General features: G+C 38.0%; 1 protein-coding gene across 4 annotated transcripts in view; it reads left to right on the top strand.

The window, feature by feature from the left end:
* CNTN5 (contactin 5) overlaps positions 1–21,219 on the top strand; it is a 695,706-nt gene that overhangs the window by 405,039 nt on the left and 269,448 nt on the right. For all 4 annotated transcript variants that reach the window (XM_080592024.1, XM_080592025.1, XM_080592023.1 and 1 more), the window contains one exon: positions 18,827–19,045. In XM_080592024.1, the coding sequence (XP_080448150.1) occupies positions 18,827–19,045 (219 nt within the window). The remainder of the gene's footprint in view (positions 1–18,826; positions 19,046–21,219) is intronic.

Genomic DNA, 21,219 nt, shown 5'->3' with positions numbered 1-21,219 from the left:
TTTTGACCATGAGTCTTCTTTCAGATTTCAGAGTTCCATCCTCCTTCAGACACCTTGTAGGATATAATTGTGAGTTCTATTTGCAATACAGAGATCTTTTAGTTGCATGTAAAGTATGTAAAGCAGTTATAATCTGTCAGCTTTTTCTGAGTAACTTATTTAATGTCTGCTTGCTAGTCTGTTAAATATTCCCAGTCACTGAAAATCAATACAGTACTTTGTCCAGTTTGTTCAAAGAGGCTAACCTCTTTATACTACCTTAATATATACTTTTAGTAACAATAATAATGATAAATTTCCATAAATATATATGGCACCTATATGCTATTTACAGTCATGACACAATGGATACTTCAGTTTTCTGAAAGTTACTGAAGAGGTAAAATTATTACAAATAGCCTGTGACTGATCTAAGTCAATGTGATTGAGGTACATAAGTTACCATTGACTTTCACTGAGAATAAAGGTAATATTCCCAAAGGCTACATTTAGGAAGCTTAGTCTCCTTAGGATCCACTATTGTGAATGAAGAGAAGAAACCCATCCAAAAAAGAAATCAGAAAAACATTTGTTGGGCTACTACTCTCGGGTGCCTTCTAGGGAAATGCACTCAGTTACATGAGCTGTAAGGGCATATAGAATGTAAGGCTATCTGGTCTATCCCTAAAAGACAAGACAAGAGGCAGGAAAAATATAACATTAAGCACCTAGATATAAAAATTTTAATGAAGAGGAGATAACAGAGGCAATATCAAAGACCCATGAAAGAACCTCACAGCTGTATCCATAGAGATGCTCAGACAGAACTTCGTAACTCATAAGAAAGAGCAAAACAGCATTGTCATGGGTCTCATGGGAAAGCAAAGCTATGCGATGTTTGAGGGGACCTGGGGGAATAGTTGTTAGAGGATGTTTATGTGAAAGGTCAAATACAGGGAAAGGAAGGGATTGGAGGTGAGTTAAAGAGAAATAAACCTGGAAGAATAGAGAGGACAGGGAACAATGCCAGGAATCATGCCTCATAGATGAAGGGACAGCAGTTGTCTACCTTGACTTCAGTAAGGCCTTTTACAGTCTCCCGTAGGATCCCCATTAGACACACTGTCGATACATGGGCTGGATGAGCAAACAGTGAAGTTGACTGAAAACTGTCTGAATGGCTGGTACCAGACTGTTCTGATCAGTGACACAAAGCCTAGCTGAAGGCCAGGAATTACTGGAGTACCCTAGGGCTCAGTCCTTGGTCCAGTCCTCTTTAAAAACTTCATTAATAATCTAGATGATGGGGCAGAATGTACCCACAGCAAGTTTGCTTATGACACAATACAGGGGTGTGGCTGATATGCCAGAAGCTTGCACTGCCATCCAGAGGTATCTCTACAGGCTGGCTTACAGGAACTTCATTAAATTCAACAAGAATTGCAAAGTCCTGTACCTGGGGAAACAGAGACCCAGGCACCAGTACATGCTGGTGGCCACCCAGCTGGAAAGCAGCTTCAGAAAAGGACCTGGTGGTACAGGTGGACACCAAGTTGAATATAAACCAACTATGTACCCTTGTCACAAAGGAGACTAATGTTATCCTGTGCAGCATTAGGCAAAGTATTGGCAGCAGGCCAAGGGAGGTGATCCTTCCCCTCTGTTCAGTACTGGTGAGGCCACACCTGGAGTAGTACGCACAGTTCTGGATTTCCCAGTAATACTAGAGAGACTACAACAAAGGGAGGGCTACCCAGATGATGAAGGGACTGGAGCATCTCTCTTATGAGGAAAGGCTGATAGAGTTGGAACTGTTCAGCCTGGAGAAGAAGAGGCTCAGGAGGGATCTCATCAATGTCTACAAACATCTGAAGGGAGGGTGCAAGGACGGAGCCAGGAGAAGACTGAGAGGGGATCTTATCAAGGTTTACAAATATCTTAAGTGTGGGAGACAGTGGGATTTGGCCAACCTCTTTTCAGTGGTTTGTGGGGATAGGACAAGGGGCAACGGTCAAAAAATGGAGCACAGGAAGTTCCTCACCAACATGCGAAAGAACTTCCTCACGGTGAGGGTGATGGAGCACTGGAACAGGCTGCCCAGGGAGGTTGTGGAGTCTCCTTCTCTGGAGATATTCAAGCCCGTCTGGACACCTACCTGGGCAGCCTGCTCTAGGGAACCTGCTTTGGCAGGGGGGTTGGACCCAATGATCTCTTGAGATCCCTTCCAACCTCTACAATTCTGTGATTCTGTGATTCTGTGATCTTTTCAGTTGTGCCCAGTGACAAGAAAAGAGGCAATAGGCATAAACTGGAACACAGGAGGTTGCCTCTGAACATCAGGGACAACATTACTGTGCAGGTGAGTTAGCACTGGCACAAGTTGTCCAGAGAGGTTATGGAGTCTCCTTCCTCGGAGATCTTCAAAAGCCACCTGGACATGGTGCTGGGCAACCTGCTGTGGGTGTCCCTGCTTAAGCAGGGGTGTTGGACAAGATGACCTTCAGAGTTCTCTTGCAACCTTAGCCAGTCTGTGATTGTATGATTCAGGGATAAAAGGGCTAAGCAGGGTACCCAGTTTATCTGTTGCTGGCCAGTATGCTTGTTTTGCCATCACTTGCTCTTGATTGTCTCATTCTCTCCTGTCTTAGAATACAGTGGAATGGAGTGGAGTGGAGTGGAGTGGAGTGGAGTAGGATAGGATAGGATAGGATAGGATAGGATAGGATAGGATAGGATAGGATAGGATAGGATAGGATAGGATAGGATAGGATAGGATAGGATAGGATGGGATGGGATGGGATGGGATGGGATGGGGTAGGGTAGGGTAGGGTAGGGTAGGGTAGGGTAGGGTAGGGTAGGGTAGGGTAGGACAGGACAAAGAATAGAATAGAATAGAATAGAATAGAATAGAATAGAATAGAATAGAATAGAATAGAATAGAATAGAATAGAATAGAATAGAATAGAATAGAATAGAATAGAATAGAATAGAATAGAATAGAATAGAATAGAATAGAATAGAATAGAATAGAATAGAATAGAATAGAATAGAATAGAATAGAATAGAATAGAATAGAATAGAATAGTTCTGTTGGAAGGGACCTTCAATGATCATCTTGCCCAACTGCCTGACCACTTTGGGACTAACCAAAAGTTAAAAAATATTAATGAGGGCATTATCCAAATGTCTCATGAACACTGATAGGCATGGGGCTTCAAACATCTCACTAGGGAGCCTGTTTCAGTGCTTGACCACCTTCACAGTAGATAACTTTTTCCTAATGTCCAGTCTGAACTTCCCCTGGCACAGCCTAGTGCCATTCTGATGTGTTCTGTTGTTGATTACCAGGGAACAGAAACCTGCACCTCCCTCTCTGCCTCTCCTCCTCAGGGAGTTGCAGGGAGCAGTGAGGCCACCTCTCAGCCTCCTCTTCTCCAGACTGGACAACCCAAGAGTCCTCAGCCTCTCCTACAGGACATGCCTTCCTGCCCTTTTACCAGCTTTATTGCCCTCCTTTAGATACTTTCAAGCACCTTAACATCCTTTTTGTATTGTGGAGCCCAGAACTGCACACAATATTCAAGGTGAGGCCACACCAATGCTAAATAGAGCAGGAGAATCACCTCTTTTGACCAACTGTACTTTCTGTGTTTAATGCACCCCAAAATACGTTTTGCCCTCTTGACTACCAGAGCATGCTGCTGGCTCATGCTGAGCCTGCGGTCAAGCAGCATCCCCAGATCCCTTTCTGCTGAGCTGCTCTCCAGCTGGGCATCTCCCTGTATGTATCTGTGTCCATCATTACTCTATTCAAGGTGCAGCACCTGGCATTTTCCTATGTTAAACTTGGTTTAGTATCATCAGTAAATCTGTTGAGGATGCATTCCACTCCTGCATCCAGATCATTGATAAAAATGGCCCTAGAACTGAGGCCTGGGGAATACCTCAAGTAACCAGTCGACAGCCAGATGTAGCCCCATTCACTACAACTATTTGAGCTCTACTGTTGAGTCAGTTCATCATCCAGCATAACATGAACCTGTTTACCTGACAGTTGGACAATTTACCCATAAGGATGTTTTGAGGGTCAGTGTCAGTGGCCTTGTTAAAATCCAGAAAGATTATGTCTACTGCCTTCCCTTCATTGACCAAGCAGGTGACCTTATCACAAAAGACCAAATTCCTAAGGCAGGATTTTCAGTTGATGAACTCATGTTGACTATGTCTAATAATAGCTTTATCCTTTAACTGACTCTCAAGAACCCTCAGGATAATCTCCATAACTTTTCCAAGGTCTGGAGTTAGACTAACAGGTCTGTAGCCTTCTGCATCTTCCGTAATGCTCTTTTTGCAACTGGGTATAATGTTGGCTAGCTTCCAGTCTGCAGAGACCTCCTCAGATTCCCAAGAACTTTGGCAAGTTGTTGAGAGGGTTCAGCTACAATGTCCACTAACTCCCTTAGTACTCTGGAGTGAATCCCATCAGGCCCCATGGACATATGAATGTTGAGCTGATACAACTGTTACAATTTTTGTGACCACAGATGGAAAGTCACTGCTTCCCCAATTATGGTTTACAACTCTGAGAACCAGGCAGTCCAAGATCTGTTGTTACTATTAAAACTGAGGCAAAAAAGGCATTAAATGCTTCCACCTGTTTCTCATCTGTACTTGTTAGGTGAGCATCTTCAATTTCAGTCCAATGTTTTCCTTTGACTTCTCTTCTTATTATACTCTATTCCTAACTATTTTCCTGGGTGAGGGTAATTGCTATTCTTGGGTATGTAAAACACTGCCGAACTTCAAGCTGGTCTAGCGAGCAGTGTGGTAGCTGGTGACCAGCCATAGGTCTGAGGACCAGGTACTGAAGAGACCACATAATCTGAGTCAGCTAGTGGAAGAATCATTGGAGCTATTGGAAGTAGTTGGCTATTGGTGAGATTGTAGATTTGGGCCAGCTACTGGAGATACAGGGGTGTGGATATCATGTGCAATCTGCTAGTTAGCTATGGCTACGTTTAGTCAGAAAGTCAGAACAAGATGAGACCATTAGTACTCTTCAAGTTTGCGTAAGCGCTATTAGTACTTTGTAGTGCCTGTAAAGGCACTACCCTGTCTGTTTCAATCAACTGATGTTCAGTGGCACCTGTGTAGTGTGTTAAATGTGTATGACTATGTGTGTTTGTTTGTATGTCTGTGTGTATTGGGGATAAATGCTCTGTCTTGTTAGTGCCTGGACCTAGGCTCACAGGACCATAGCAATCTGGCTCCAGTGGACTGGGAGGAACAAATCCCCTGCATCCCAAGCCAACATATTTAGTATCACTTTAAGATGAGAGTCTGTGATTACTTCATAAAAATTCTGTGTGCTCAAATCATTTTTATTTATTTATTTATTTTTATTTTTTTGAAAATGGGACTAGATCCTGGACATCTACATTCCTTTGAAAATCTTATCAAATATCTTAAAGTATTATTTTGAGTTTATAGCCAATTTTCTGCTCTTTCTTACCTGCAGTAATTAATCAAACTTCCAAAGTTATCTCTCTGCATGCAAACAGAACCATAAATATTGCTACAATATTTCATCTTGTCATAAGATAAAGTCATTTTTTCACCTTCATATAGCATCATTTTTCCAAAGTAAAGTATTTTCAGGCTAGCATTTACAAGGTTTTGATGGAATTACTGTTTATGATCAGTTTGCCAAAACTCTAAGTGAGATAAACTTTGATCAGCTGATTTTTTTCCCCAAATCCATAATATCTATTCCCGAACTTAAAAACTAAAATATTCAGTTTTCTAAAATTTAGCAGACCACGAGGTAGCTCCTTAATAAACTATACTTTTTGCTTTGTCTGGGTAACAAAACAGTTTTACCAGTGAATTATCTCAGTACTTCTATTAATATTTTTAAACAATTCACACTTTGTTGGAGATCAGCTGTACAGCCACGTTCTTTCCATTAAAAAGAATGCAACAGCTCAAGTGTGTGTGCTTCAAGCACCTGCTAATCTATCTCGATGGCTACATCCTTTTGATGGCTTTCATTTGAATTGCCAAATATTTCCTTAGGTTGCTATGTTTACCACAAGAAAAGAGGTTTACAGTTGGAAAGGCACTCAAGGAGGCACCAGATCCTGTGGTTAAAAACAACTATTATGAATATAGAGAAGAATTAAGAATCACTTAAAGAGATTGGGGAATATTAAGGTTTTATTACAATAAAGTTATTTTCAATATAGGAAAATGTTATAGGGATGTGTTTGTGTTAGGTGTTAACCAGATTACACCCCATGAAAATATGAAACCCTGAACCCTAATTTATTTACATTGCAAATATTTTGACAATTTGAGTATTCACCTCCATTAGTACATATCAGACAAAAAAGACATGAGACAAGCTTTGGCGTGTATCTTTTAACGGAACTGTTGTTTCTATGCAGGAAGACAGTGAAATAATATCTGTAATAATATCCAAATCCAAATACTCATAAAGGCTTTATATATATTTGCAAACATTTTAGCAGCAAGATAAAATTTACCCCCTTAAGAGTATACACCTATCTGGCTCTTCAAGAACTCAAAAATGCTTAAGAGGTGCTTTGCCAGTGTATTTGTCTAGAACACAAGAATGAATTTCATTCTGCGTGTGTAAGTTTTGTTTAATTGCTAAGGCTAACCTACATAAAGGTCTCAAAGATGCAAACCAAGCTGGAGAGTATGCTGTAAAATATTTAACAAAGACTAAAGCAAACCAAAGAGAAGGACCCAAGGGTAGGGGAGAATGGATTAGCTGCCTCAAAAATAAATAGATGCTTTGAAAGAGGATATAGATATTTTAAAGGGGATGAAAGACTGGATAAATAAATACACATAATTGGGATAATATGTAAGAATGAGTATCACAGAGAATAGAAAAACATTATCCTAGATAACTTTTAATTAACTTTGCAATTTAATGAAAGTCTTACTTTAGCTACGAATCATAAATGGCTATGCAATAATCAAAATCTTATCAACAAATTTCAATGACAAAATGAATTCTTCTCAAAAACAGAAACAACAAAAAAAAAGTGTTCACTAAGAAGTATCTAGTGGCTTAATTTATTATTTTAATTAAGTTAGAATGTCTTGCTCTTGTATTCATTGCACGGAAAATTAATTTGATCTCTATTTACCTGCACGGTTTCCAAAACATGGACATTCACTTACAATAAAAGGATACTTTGAAAAATTCTTTAAACTAGTCATATACTGTGCAGCTGTTACTTCTCCAAACTAATCTTAATTTCTAGATTACATATACATATCAAATTCTATTTTTTTCTCTTATTAATAAATGACCTTTTCTTGTAAGCTATAGTTGTTTTTCATTACTTTAAAAACCCTTACAACCTTATCGTTTACGGCGCTTCCATACTTTGATGAAAAATATCACAAATTCTTTCATTCAAAGAAAAAAAAAATGTCTATACCTGTTTGTGATGTATAAAATGTTGTAATACCCTCTTAAAATGATTTCCAGGACTTTCTCTTAAATAAGTGGCTAATTTCTCTTAATTTTCAGCTTCTTCAGTCCAAGTGAATTTGAAGACAGGGAAGCCATGTGAATAGTAGAATGTGCCTATACCTTGTTGAAAGGCATGCCTTGTGAAGTGAACTTTAAGTAGTAGCCTCCTTTCTTTCTAAGTAAACACATTATAAGTTTTCATTCATGCACATATACTGTTTTTGTTTGTTTGTTTTTAATGTATTTTGTTAGTAAATCTTCATTTTAATGATAAAGATCATAGCCTTAATTGTGCTTCCGTTTAAAATATACAGCCAGGAGTGCTAAGGTCAGGCATTGACCCAGCTCGCTCTGCCTCTCGCCAAGCCTTCCTGGACTTCACTGGCAGCCTGAATTCCCTGCTCCACCACCCTAAGCCTCCCCTGCTATTACTGTATTACTTCCCTGTCCCTGGCCTGGCTCTGTGTCCCTCAGAAAAGCCCTGTGCCAACCCATAGCAACTAAACCACTCCACAGTGAATCCCTTCTGAGCCTAGGTCCCTGCAGGACTTTGAGGCACCTGTTGGTGCGTTAAAAAGGAGACTGCTGTCAAAGCTCTCAGGCCCTGCTTGCACGCTCCTAACCGGCCACCCCCAGGGCCTCCCTTTAACCTGCCCATGGCCCAGAACCCCATTTCAGCCCAGTCCCTGCTTCAGCAATGCCATAGGACGGTGGTCTCCAGCTCACCACAGCCTGGTCCTGTCTGGCCACGGGCCTTACTGAGCCAGGCCCATGTCTGGGCCTGACCTTGGACTGTCCCTAGCACCTGGGGCTGGTGCTCCAGGTCAAGCAGGAAAGAAGCTTCCCTTCATGTAGTAAGTTACATACTCATTTGCACTATGTTAGTGGAAGCAATAGTGGAGTCAGTGGTGCTTCTGCTAGGATATAATCGATAGTTACAGTGGGGGGGTCTGTGTAAAAGACCAAAGAGAAATAGTTCTCCCTAAGTGAGGTTACTGTATAAAACAAACCCAAGTCCATTGAGCACATGAGAAAATATGCAGCAATAACAATTCTCACACCAGCTATCCAGACGGCCCTGTGGCATGGGCATCACTGAAAAAAATAAATAAATAAATAAATAAATAAATAAATAAATAAATAAATAAATAAAAATTCAAAGGTATTAGGAGGGAATTGTGGTTTTACTCGGGTTTACAGTGAGCTCCACCACAGCCGCTCGCTCATTCCCCCTCCTCAAAGAGGAAGGGGGAGAAAATACGATGCAAAGGGCTCAAGGGTTGAGATAAGGATGGGGAGATCACTCAACAATTATTGTGATGGGCAAAACAGACTCAGAGTAGGGAGGTAGTAAGATTTATTGCCTATTACTGACAAGCTAGAGAAGTGAGAAACAAAGGAAAAAAAGAAAAAAGAAAAAAAAAAGAAAAAAAAAGAAAAAAAAGAAAAAAAAACGCCGTCGTCCCCCATACATCCTCTTCCATCTCCCTCCCTCCTCCTGAGTGGTACAGGGGAACAGGGGAATGGGGGCTGTGGTCAGTCTACAGCACTTCATCTCCACCACTCCTTCACGGTCACTCTCTGCCCCTGCTCCGACGTGGGGTACCTCCCATGGAATGCAGTCCTTCCAAACTGATCCTACGTGGGCTTCACACAGGCAGCAGCTCTTCAAGAACTGCTCCAGATATGGGTCCATACCACGGGGTCCATCCCTCAGGAGCACACTGCTCCACCATGGGTCCCTCATGGGCAGCAGCTCCTGCCAGGTCACCTGCTCCTGCGTGGGCTCCTCTCCACAGGCTACAGCTCTGGCCCAGAATCTGCTCCGGCGGGGGTCCTCCACAGGCCGCAGCCTCTGTCAGTGCAGGTCCACCTGCTCCACTGTGGTCTCTTCCATGAGCTGAAGCATGGAACCCTGCTCTACCGTGGTACTCCATGGGCTTCACGAGGACAGCCTGCTTCACCATGGTCCTCGCCACAGGCCACAGAGGATTTCTACTCCGGCACCTGGAGCACCTCTCCCCCTCCTTCACTGACCTTGGCGCCTGCAAGGCTGTTTCTCACCCCTCTCTCTCTCCCAGCTGCTGTTCCTGAGCATTTTTTTTTTTTTTTTTCCCTGTCTTTAATATGCTCTCACAGAGCAGCCAACAAGATCGCTTATTGGCTCAGCTCTGGCCAGCGGCAGGGCTCTTATCTAACATGCATGTGGTAGCTTCTGGATTCTTCTCACAGAAGCTACCACTATGCAACACCCACCCCCCCCCCCCAAAAAAAAAAAGAAAAAAAAAAAAAAACTTGCCACGTAACATGATAAGATAGCAATAACATTTCTTAGGGGAAGCTAATTCTTTGTTTGAAAGACATTGGAGAAAGCACAAATGTGACTTTTGAAAGCAAATCTAGGAATTTTAAGGCAGTCACTAGAATTTATGTTTGAGCAGCAGCAGATGAACTGGTATTTTCAAGTTAGTTAAGGATGCGTGTTTCAAGACCTTTCTGAGAAGTAAGCAATATTCTAGATTGTTTTTCTGAGCAAGTAGCAGTTTGATCTCTTAAAAGACGACAGCATTGTTTTACAAATGTAAACCCATTACTACTTCCAAGAAAATCAACAGGTATTTTCCTTCATATGCTGATTATTAAAGATTTTGACTGCTTCAGTTGTCATGGTGCTATGAATAATTTAATTAAGCCTTTTACATTAACAATGTAAATTACAAATTTCTTCTTTGCTGTGGATTGATATGTTATTGTCCACCTAACATCGGTATGCAGATTGCTGTAGGAAGAAAGGGTTATAAATAAGGATTTCTATCCATCTAATTACTTTAATTGATTTGTGATGAAATAGTTGACCTTTTGTACATGGTTCTCCCTTCATATTCGAAATTGACGGCTCACTCGGATGTTCATCAGCCACGGGGAAAATAAGTTAAGATTTCAATTAAAAGCATGCAGTGTTGGCTAATCTATGGATCTTATATTAGTAACGCTGCATACCTTCCTGTTAGAGAATACACGTCAACTTTGAGGTGAAAAAAGTTGTATGGCAAGTACCTGAAGAAGTAGTACAATGAAATATCTCTTAAAAAATTACTTTAAAAAATCAGTTAGAGTCTTTGGCACTTTTTTATATATACCTTCAAATCACATCTAGTAAGTAGCACTACTTCTTCAGGTCAAGGATTACAAGATATTTAGAATAACCTAATTTTTACATACTCACTCTTGGGCTGCATGAGAATAGTGATGCCTTCAGCTGCCTGCACTGTGCTCTGTAAGTGTTATTTTTCAGATGAACCTGGCCTAAAACTTCTTTTTATTAGGCAGAAAGTTTCCACAAATTGGTAAAGTGTCAAACACATCTGTGGTGTTAAAAATAAGAGTGCACAAAGGTAATAAATACTAAAATAGATGGAATATGCTAAATTAAAACTTCTGTTAATATTATATGTAGCTAAATTTTCCTTCAGAAAGCTTATGAGAAGTTTTCAATTTATTTATTTTTTTTACATCTAACAAGTGATTCTCATGATGTGGGTTCAGTGAATTTGAAAAAAGCTTCAAAGCACTTAGTGAATAATCAGTTTCCAAAGTCTGTACTAAGGTAGAAGCATATCCTAAATAGTTGTAATCCATATGTGATATTAACGTGTTTTGATAGAGAGAGTGCTAAATGTTCTGATAGAAAAAATATGCCAAAGTAATCTCAAAGCACTTTTATTGGATTAAAATGACTTTAATTAGGATGAATGTTATATAATTAGATTATATTATTACTTTTATTATTATTTTAATTGCAGTTGTAAACATTCTGTAGCTGAAAGTGTACTAATTTAAAGTATATTTTGTTTTATCTGGTGGATGTTGTATGTTGGATGCAAAGTGGGAATAAATGGGGATATATTGAATCATTTATTTGCTGCATTGTAAGTATGAATTGGTAGTGAGATGGAAAATAGATTGCTTTTTCAGTAGGGAGAGAAACAGTGACTATCTATACAAAAGCATTTTTATAGTATTCAAAATAATTCCTCATAAAAATTCATTACATTTAAATTAACTCTAACAGTATAATATTCCAAAGACGCTGATTCATTTGCTAATAGCCGCTGGAAATATTCTTTACTATCTTTCAGTCAAAGCTTTTGTCTTCAAACCACTTTCTCTTTGTTACTTTAAAGGAAAACAAAATGTATCTTTTTTTTTTTTTAATTGGTGTTTTATTTTTTCTTATCTATCCATGGTATTCTATGTTCCCAAATTTGCTGCTTTATATGATCAGATTGCTAAGAGACAAGCAAATGCTATAAGTGAGGGGCTACTCTGGATTTTCAAATTCAATTATCGTGTATCTTCCTTGAACACTGAACTATTTCAAAACTTCAACGATACAATTTTTGGATCGAAGGTTTACGTTTTCTTGATGAAGTCCTGGCAAGTCAGTTGTTTTTTTTCCAAGGAAAGATTGTCCAAATAGATTAAGTTTCTCCATTTCTCATACTATCAAATCTTTGGTGAAGAAGATCAACTCTGCCAGATGACTGCAAGGTCAATCCTGCAGATCAAGACTGCCAGAATGCTTTCCTTGAGAACTTTCAGTTTCTAAATCATTCCCCATTGCTGCTTTGGAAACAAACAAACAAACAAACAGACAAACAAACAAACAAAATATATTTTGATATTCATTCCTCTACAAGATGTTTTGAGTAGGAAAGACACAAACGAAGTTTGACTAATTTATGATGAGACGACTAAGACAACGGATATCTGAACAAGTTGAAGTGTTCACATCTCAGCTACTTCCCTTACATTCCTTTTAAAGTCAGTGGCAAAAAGTAGCCATTTAATGGGCATGTCCATCATGTCACTTGCCCTGTTCCTCTTTCTCTTCACTACCTGTAAAGTGAACCCAGCCTCAGCAGGTCATACGTACACATCCAGGCTACAGCTATTTAAAATGACATTCCCAATGAGGGTTGCAGTGTTTTTGGTTTTGTTTGGTTTCGACATTTTTTTCTGCCTATTTTGTTGCATTACCTGTTATTTTGACTACTAAAATGAAATCTCTGACAAGTAAACTAAACCACCCACAGTGGGAGGTGTGAATAGGAGGATCAGATGTATTAACAAGTTCTCGAGAAAATCTACTGGTTCCTACTTTTTTATTTGTTAAAATCTGTTTTGTTGTTGTTTTTAGTTATAGTTAATTAAATTTCATCAGTAAAACATAATTTATTGACATTTTGCTGTTTTGCAGTAGCACTTCTAGCTCTTACAATGAGATGCCCTGCATGAACAGGTTATCAACACTACATTTATCAACAAGTTGCATCTTGGTTATTGCCAATCTATATGTCGTGAAGTATTCTAAAAAAATGTGCAGACAAAGAACAAAGCAGAAAATATGTTTGTTTTGAAAATACTGGGGAACAACAGTAATACCATCCAAAGTTTACAGAGTAAAGGCATGCTTTTTCTTGAGCTTAGAAGAATGAACACTTCTACAGGAACTAATTAAAAGTTGCAATGAAAAACAAAAACAAAACAAAATTAAACAAAACAACATATTAGCATTCTTAGTGGCATTTGATCAAGCATGATAGCTAGCAAAAGTATATGAATGAAGGTCACACAAGTATTGTAAAATAGACTAAATTTTAATCTGATAGTTGAGAAAAGTCATTGAGGTAGATACTGACTGTTATAAGCGAGACCACGCAATCTTCTGGTCTATCGAAGATAATTTATTAATTAAGTAAGCAGGTACAAGCAAAACAGCGCTGGGCAGCTGGGGAGTCTCCGCTCCATCACAGCACGAAACTTTCCCTTTTCAGTGTCGCCGTTTTATAGCATCCAAGTTCGGCTTGTCAGCATCCAAGTTCGGCTTGTCAGAACTTGTTGAATCTTCTGAAGCTGTGCAGTTCGTTCTGTTTCTTTCAATGATCATGCGTTGTGCTCGTGTTCAAGGGTAGTAAAGCAGCAAACAGTATTTCACAGAGTCTTTGTTTTACGAAGGACGTTTATCCAACACCCCCTCCCCACTATCTACTTGCTTAGTCTTCCCCCTTAACAAGGTCGTAAATTGCAAAACCTTATCTTCTCAGCAGATTCTCTGAATTCTTTTTAAAGACAATGAACAAACACCCGCTAATTTATCACACTGACCAGTAGTCCCACTGGAAAAAAATAAAATAAAATAAAATAAATAAATAAATAAATAAATAAATAAATAAATAAATAAACATCATCCCAGGAGTCAGAAGCCTTCATTCTCCATAGATTTCAAACTACAAAGAATGTTTTCAAAGGAGTTTTGGGTGATGGATTCTGCAAATTTGCTTTGTCATCTTCCACCATTTGGAGATAGAATGCATTTTGGTAAAATTAAGTAGTACTATTGATGGAGCTATTTTGTAATAGGTTATGCCTTTTGAAACAAATCTGTCAAATTAAATATAACAGGGTAGCATTGGTATTTTACATTTGTACCTGTGGACTGTACCTAAGGGATATATGTGCTAAGGAGCATGTGCTGTTCTGGGAGAAAAATTACCCCTTTTTCAGAGTTAGCTTGGTTTTCCCATAGCACATATGAAATCAAGTTAAATTTACCCAGACATCGCTGTAAATAGCTATTACAGATTAAAGGAATAAAATTATTTTATATAATGTCAAAATTCATACATATCCTTCTTCTAATAGAAGAAAAAATCTGTAATCAGTAGAAGACAGTTTCTCTATTACCTCTGGTGCTGGTTTTCCTAGTTGTGTTGAATCTGACCAAAGAAAGAATGGACAGCAGCATATACTAGAAATAATAAAAGCGGTATGAATAATTTAATTTGTTGACACAGATTCATTAAAAAGTTACCAAAACCTCATACAGATCATAGTCTACTGTTGGAAATCACATTTAAGGAAATGTGCATTTATAAGAAAAAACATAGTCTGTCTTAAACCTGTCACACTATTGTTAAGATGGCTATAATTCCAGTAGTTTTAGTGAAAAGAACTCTGAAGGCTAATCCAAGCTGGTGATTTTCATGCATGCAAACATTTGGATTAGGAAGTGGGTTTTGTTTTCAGGTAAACCTGATTTCTGCTCTAGTTGTCAGTAATGATCACCAGCTACAGGCTTTCAATAAAAAACACAAGACATATTTGTTTATAATATTTATTAACCATTTCTAGTTATGTCTTACAAGAGAAACTTTACTCAGATACAGCATACTGATGAAAATGACAAAGCAACCACAGTTAGAGTGAAATTTCACACTGATCCTGAATCCCAGCCAAATAAAACAATTATAGAATGAAAGGTCAGAAAACATCTTGTGTAATACTGCCATTACTGCAGGACCTTTTCACTGTGGAAAGTGACTTTTGTATCTTTTCCTTCTCTTTCTTCCCACAGTACTTTACATTCATGGAATCTGAGATCATGTTGATCTTTTTGTTCTTTAAAACTCTTAATTTATCACTGTTATCAGTCATTCCACATTTAACTAGATAACAGGTGTATATTTTTTTAATTTTAAAGTGGAAAAAAAAAATCTTCTGGAATTGATGAGGCAGCACAGAGCAAGTTCACCAAGCTCCCTGCATGTACTATTTCGGCAAAAAGAAGTTGTCAAAACTATTTCAGTGTTCTTGAATCCTACTTACTGGTGTAGTTGATCGCATTCCATTAACACATTATACTTTTAAGTGTTAGCACTTAAATTAGAGTATGTGTAATGTGTGCAAAGAAACTGGAGTTAGAAACAGCCTAAAAATTAGAAATATGACATTAACAAAAGCTACATTTTGATTTAAACTTTTGCAGAAAGTGAGACTACATACTACAACTAGAGATTTCAGTATGGCTTCTGTTTATTTTTGTTTAGCAATATGATATGTTGGCAAAACTTAGGCAGCCTAGAGTGAGTCTCACTGTTCTTGTACTTTCTGCTCTCTCCCATCCTTCTAACTGCTTAGCCCTCCAAATTTGTCTGGCTTCTGGATCTCATAGAAACATAGAATGGTTTGGGTAGGAAGGAACCCTCAAATATCATCTCTTCCAGCACCCCTGCCATGGGCAGGGTTGCTTTCCACTAGATCAGGTTTCCCAAAGTTTCATCCAACCCCACAACTCCTCTGGACAACCTGTTTCAGTTCCTCACCACCCTCATTGTAAAAAACTTCTCCCTTAGAGGTCTAATGTAAATTTATCCTCTTTTAGTTTAAAAACTTTACCCCTTGTCCTGTCCTTACAGGCCCTGTTAAAAAAATCTCTCTCCATCTTTCTTATGAGCATTATTATCTATTGAAAGGCTGCAGTATGGTCTCCCCGGAGCCATCTCTTTTCCAGGTGAAACAACCCCAGCTCTCTTAGCCTTTCTTCACAGTCCTCTGATGATGTTTGTGGTCATCCTCTGGACTCACTGTAACAGATCCATGTCTTTTTTGTACTGAGGTACCCATTGCTGGAAACAGTGCTTCAGGTGGGGAGTCCCACAAGAGTGGAGTGTGAGAAACACCTCCCTCAATCTACTGACTACTCTCTTGATTTAGCCCAGGATATGATTGGCTTTCTGGGCTACAAATGCATGTTGCCATCTCATATCCAATTTTTCATACACCAGAATGTTGAAGTGGTCTGCAGGGCAATTCTCAATTCATTCATCACCTATACTGTACTGATAACGGGGATTGCCCTGACCCAGGCGAAGGACCTTACATTTGGCCTCGTTTAACTTCCTGAGGTTGACAAGGGCCCATTTGTCAGGCCTGTCATATCCCTGTAGATGGCATCCCTTCCTTCTAGCATATCACTAGTTTGGTAACTCATCTTGGTATCCTCTGCAAGCTTGCTGATCTTACTATCTAGATCATTAATGAAGATATTAAATAGTATTGTTCCCAGTATGTACCCTCGAGGGACATCATTCATTACAGATGGACTCGAAGCATCTTGCCCTCCATTCCTCTGCATCCCTCTGACTGGAAGCTGTTCCTGCCTCACCACGTCTCCAACAGACTGCTTCTGCTTCTTCTGGCCTCTTTTTGCACTCACCCTAATGATATAAAGCCTGATACCAAACTAATCAGGTCAGAAGAACCTAGTTAACTCAAACTTACTAGGAACTGTAGTATGTGTTGTCTCACAAGTTGGCATGTACTTCCAATTAAAATAAATAAATAAATAAATTCATAGTACAATTTTGAAAGAAATAATGGTTATTTTGCTCTCCTCTGCCTTGATAATCTGTAATTTGGCATGGTGGTAAATAAATTACATGTAATGGGTGATAATACTTTTGTGTGTGTGTGTTTTTGTTTATAAATTTATATATGCATACTACTTTTTGTTTTTTCTTGTGTGCCTGCCAACACACAAGGAGGAATAATGCTTATTTGCCTTAGCTTGTTTGCTGGGTGCTAGATCTGGCAGAACCCTAGAAAGATGTTCCTCTCCTACGAGCAAGATCATGTGAGAGATTTTTATGGAAGGAGGTGAAGATAGCAGAGCATAAGAGACGGTAAAGAAGGAGAGCAGGGTGGCAGATTTATGATAGGGTCAGGGGCCTAGCTGCTTTTATTCTCAGTGTGTCATTGAACTGGGAAATATAATATTGAAAACAAAAAGAAAATTTATAAAAAAGTATGTTTATATAGAAAATGCAGAGTTGTGTGTCTGTACCACTCACTTTCCAAGCTGGCAACAGGAACTTGGAAGTTGCATTAAATGCCTGTCTAGCTAGAAATTAGAATTATTAGTGTGATTATTTCATTTCTAATTACTAATCTCTGTTTCAGTGCTAATGAAACAGAGCTCTCAGATATACAGCTCTCAAATTGTTTAGTTTACACAGGAAACCTTCCTGTCTATTTATTGAATGTTTCATAATTTTCCCAATGAAATGACATAATAATTACTTGAATGTTCTCAGACTAGAATGGCTGATATACTCAGGATCATTATCTAAGAAACTGTCTTATACCATCAACAAGTAGATTACATAGTTTAAAAGGTCTTCAGGAACTACAGTTTCATTACTGACATGCATATGTTAAACAGTATACTTAACAATCCAGTAAAATTTCAGTCACAGAGTGTTTATAAGATTTGCCGAAAAAATACTGACACAAAGTATTCCCAAATCCATGTCCTTTGCCATAGGGTAAATAGCACAGAGCTAAAATACCATGCTGAAAATAGAAAAGTGCCTGTATCTGCAGAAAATACTCAGGGAGCACTACATTTATTATAGATGTGATTGCAATCATGTTTCCTTTGGAAATCTTATTAAGGTTTATTATGCTGTGTTGTAAAGTTTGGACCAAAAGCAGGTCTGCATTCTTTTATTAAAAAGTAAAATTCCTTCCAGTGTACATTTTTTCTGTGTTCATGTGCATTGTGGAAGAATGTCTTTCCAAGAGCAATCATCACTTTTTGTGTGAAAAATCTGTGGATATGGATCCTCTAGAACAGAATACATACATCTCTGATAGAAATATATAATAGTTAACTTTTTTTTTTTTTTTTTAAACATACACGGGAATTGTTCTGTGAAACCATACTTTTTAACATAACATTTTCCTTCTGATTCCTTATGTGTCTCAGGTAGATTATAAATCGTTTGCTCAGGAACCAAAATCTTCAGTACTACCCATTATTTTTAGACATTGAAATTTTAAATATAGGTGAAAAGGAAATAAAAAAGGAAGTTGCAGAAGCAAAAAAGGAGTTAGCTTTCACATATGCATCTTTGTGAGAGATTTCTGCAAACATGTACTGTCAGACTTTTTAGCTAACCCATGTGATTTGCAGAGTATTGTTGAAAGGAGGAACATATTTAGATACAGCTAGTAGTTCTGCACTGCATATACGAAGTAATGTGTGGCAGTGAAGGAAAGACGATGGACTGGCAGACACTTCTGTACTGGTGACTTAGGTTCATAGAAATAGAATTAAAAATATTGAAAATGCATATTACCTTTTTTTTATATATATATTGTTTTGAAACTACAGGGGAATTTATTTTCTCTCTTAAAGCTCTATGCTGCTACCCATTTCAGTCTAGAATGTGAGTCCTTCTTGCAATCCGGAGTGTCTTTGACAAACCTTTCAGAGATAAAAATTCTTGATTTGTCTTTAAATTTTTAACATGCCAAATTAAAAAAAAAAAAAGAGAGAGAGAGAGAGAGATTTTCTTATTCCATTCTTGTTCCATATATCGTATACTGGATAACTGAAATATTATTTTGATAAATGATAGATTTTTACCTTTATTCAGTCAGTGTTCACTTCTTATTTGTTTGTGAGGTTTGTTTGTTTGTTTTTTTCAGAATATTCAGAAGCTGTTCCTGGCCTCCCCACTTCATATGCTGCTATTCTCAGAATCAAATCTGGTAGTTCATCTTTAGCCTCATTTAACTCAAAGAACAGACCACGATTAAGCAGTCCTTCATTAGGAAGTGTATCTTCACCGGGCTGGAGAGGAGCTGCACAACATTATCACTCCCCAACAAACCTTTACCACTTTTCAGAGGCCTTCAAACATGATGGTAAGTCTAGTTTCCTTCTCTGATTCTTCGAAAAGCCCATGCTTATATTTGGCCAACACAATTTTTCAAAAACAGTATGTTTCTTATCAGTTTACTTCAGTGTTTCTCAAACATAATTTTGAATTTTATTAAACAAAGTAGAAATAGGCATCTTTCCCTTGAGATTCTTTGGATTAGCCTTAAAGTAATCGATTAAAATATTTCTTAAAGATTGCTGTACAGAACTGTTTTATACAATTTTTGCTACATGAAAGTAGCAAGCTAGTGATTTGAAATTCCATTACAGCACAATTTGATCTGTGCAACTAATATCTGTATATTTGAGAAGCAAAGTAATAAAATGTCAGTCCCTCTTTTATATATATATATATATATATATATATATTCCCTTTGGAACTTTTCTAATTTAATCAAGAATGATAGTAACAAATTAATGATGAATAGTAAATCTTATAAAATTACTTTTTCTCTAAATTGTCTGCTTTGTGTAGTCAACTCTGTTATATATATTTATGCATAGCTACACTTATGGTACAATATGGTTTCATTTACTTTTAAATATAATAATTCAAACTAATAATGTGTATTTTCTCATATTTGGTTACATTTAAAGAACCTGTATTTCTTTAGCATTTCTTTAATTATATTTATCTGAATTATGTAAGAAGGAAAAAAAAAAAGATGAGAGAGAGAGAGAGAGAAAAGGAGAAAGTGAAGAAAGAAGGAGAGGGAAAGGGTGAGATACGTAGAGGCTAGAGGATATTTAAACAGTAGGCTAAGAAAGTAACAGAAAAAAGACCCATGAATAATACCTCACAGATCAACAACATTCGTGAAGTATAATGATAGTGCTTACAGGATTACACCTTCATTCAATAGGAGCTGTATTTATTTATTTATTTATTTTCTGAAAAGTACCTTGCATGCATTGAAAGATAATGGTATATCCTTTCGTTTTTTTTCTGTGAACAGAAGTGGCTTATGTATAAACATGAACATGTTCCCTAAATGAAGCTTTATCTAGCAGACAAACAACTTGAATTAAGCAACCAGATAAATTTTGTTTCATAGCATTTCTGTTGCTGGTGCAGTTTTTTACACGTCTGTTTTCTGCAATATTGTTTGTAAGCACTGACTACACTAAACTCAGTTATTGTCCATTCACCAGACATTGATGAAACCTCCCAGGCAACCTAGTATGTGCAGGTGAAAAACAAAGTTCAAAATTAGAAGCAGAGTGTACTATCCTGGTCTTCGACATCATGCGTGTCTAGAGCCCAAAGCAATAGGAATTGGTAGCTGCAAGGAAAAAAAAAAAAAAAAAAAAAAAAAGAGACTTTAGGAATAATATAATATAATCTGGAACTATAAAGCATTTTCTCCCTGACAGACCCTGATTTTTCCATTGTTTTCCTCTGGAAAACAGCTTACTATGTTTAAATTTGATATGAATTTTGACTGTTACACTTGAATCCTTTGACAAAGCTGAGAAGAATGTATGCTTATCACTTTCTAAGAAAATAAGAGATGGGCTAGAGACCCTTAGGGTGCGTTCTACCACCTAAATCCTTGGCATTTCCAGGAGATATACTGAGATTGTGCCTGGTATCGGTCAGCAATCATGACTCTTCTCAAAATACAGAGACCACATTCTCACTCTGCAGTTTAGCTTCTTCTATTTTGCAGCAGAAAGTGAAGAACCACTAACTGGAGTCAAAATTTAAAAAGGGTCATAACTCATAAGCCCCAATGAACAGAGCACTTCACTCAGAAGAGGGGAACTTGAACTCTTTCTTTCAAGGACTGCATAAAACAGTCCTAGGAGAGTTACTCCATCACTTACAGGCCTTTGTATATCCAGCTGGGTAGAAGCAGACAGTTGCACGGACAGGTAAATGTGAAGCACCTGAGTAATATTTTAAGAGCCCTTGATTATCTGAAGCACCTCCATGGCACAGACACAGGTATGAATTAGGACAATAGTCTTTTTTAAGACAATAAGCAGGAGTGAGGATCCTGTGTACGAGACTGGGCTCTGTAGGATATTCTGCATCATCCTAGAGGGTGAGAACATCTCTACTCAGGCAGCTGAATCCAATTTTTTCTAAACCTCTCTTAGTTCACGATATGGAATATTTTCTAATTACTTATGTCTGAGATAAATATTAAATATT

The sequence above is a fragment of the Anser brachyrhynchus genome (genome assembly GCF_964034855.1).
Source record: "Anser brachyrhynchus genome assembly, chromosome: 1".
NCBI classification, from domain to species: Eukaryota; Metazoa; Chordata; class Aves; order Anseriformes; family Anatidae; genus Anser; species Anser brachyrhynchus.
The sequence above is the reverse complement of the archived record's forward strand: the minus strand, read 5'-3'. Positions and strand labels throughout refer to the sequence as shown.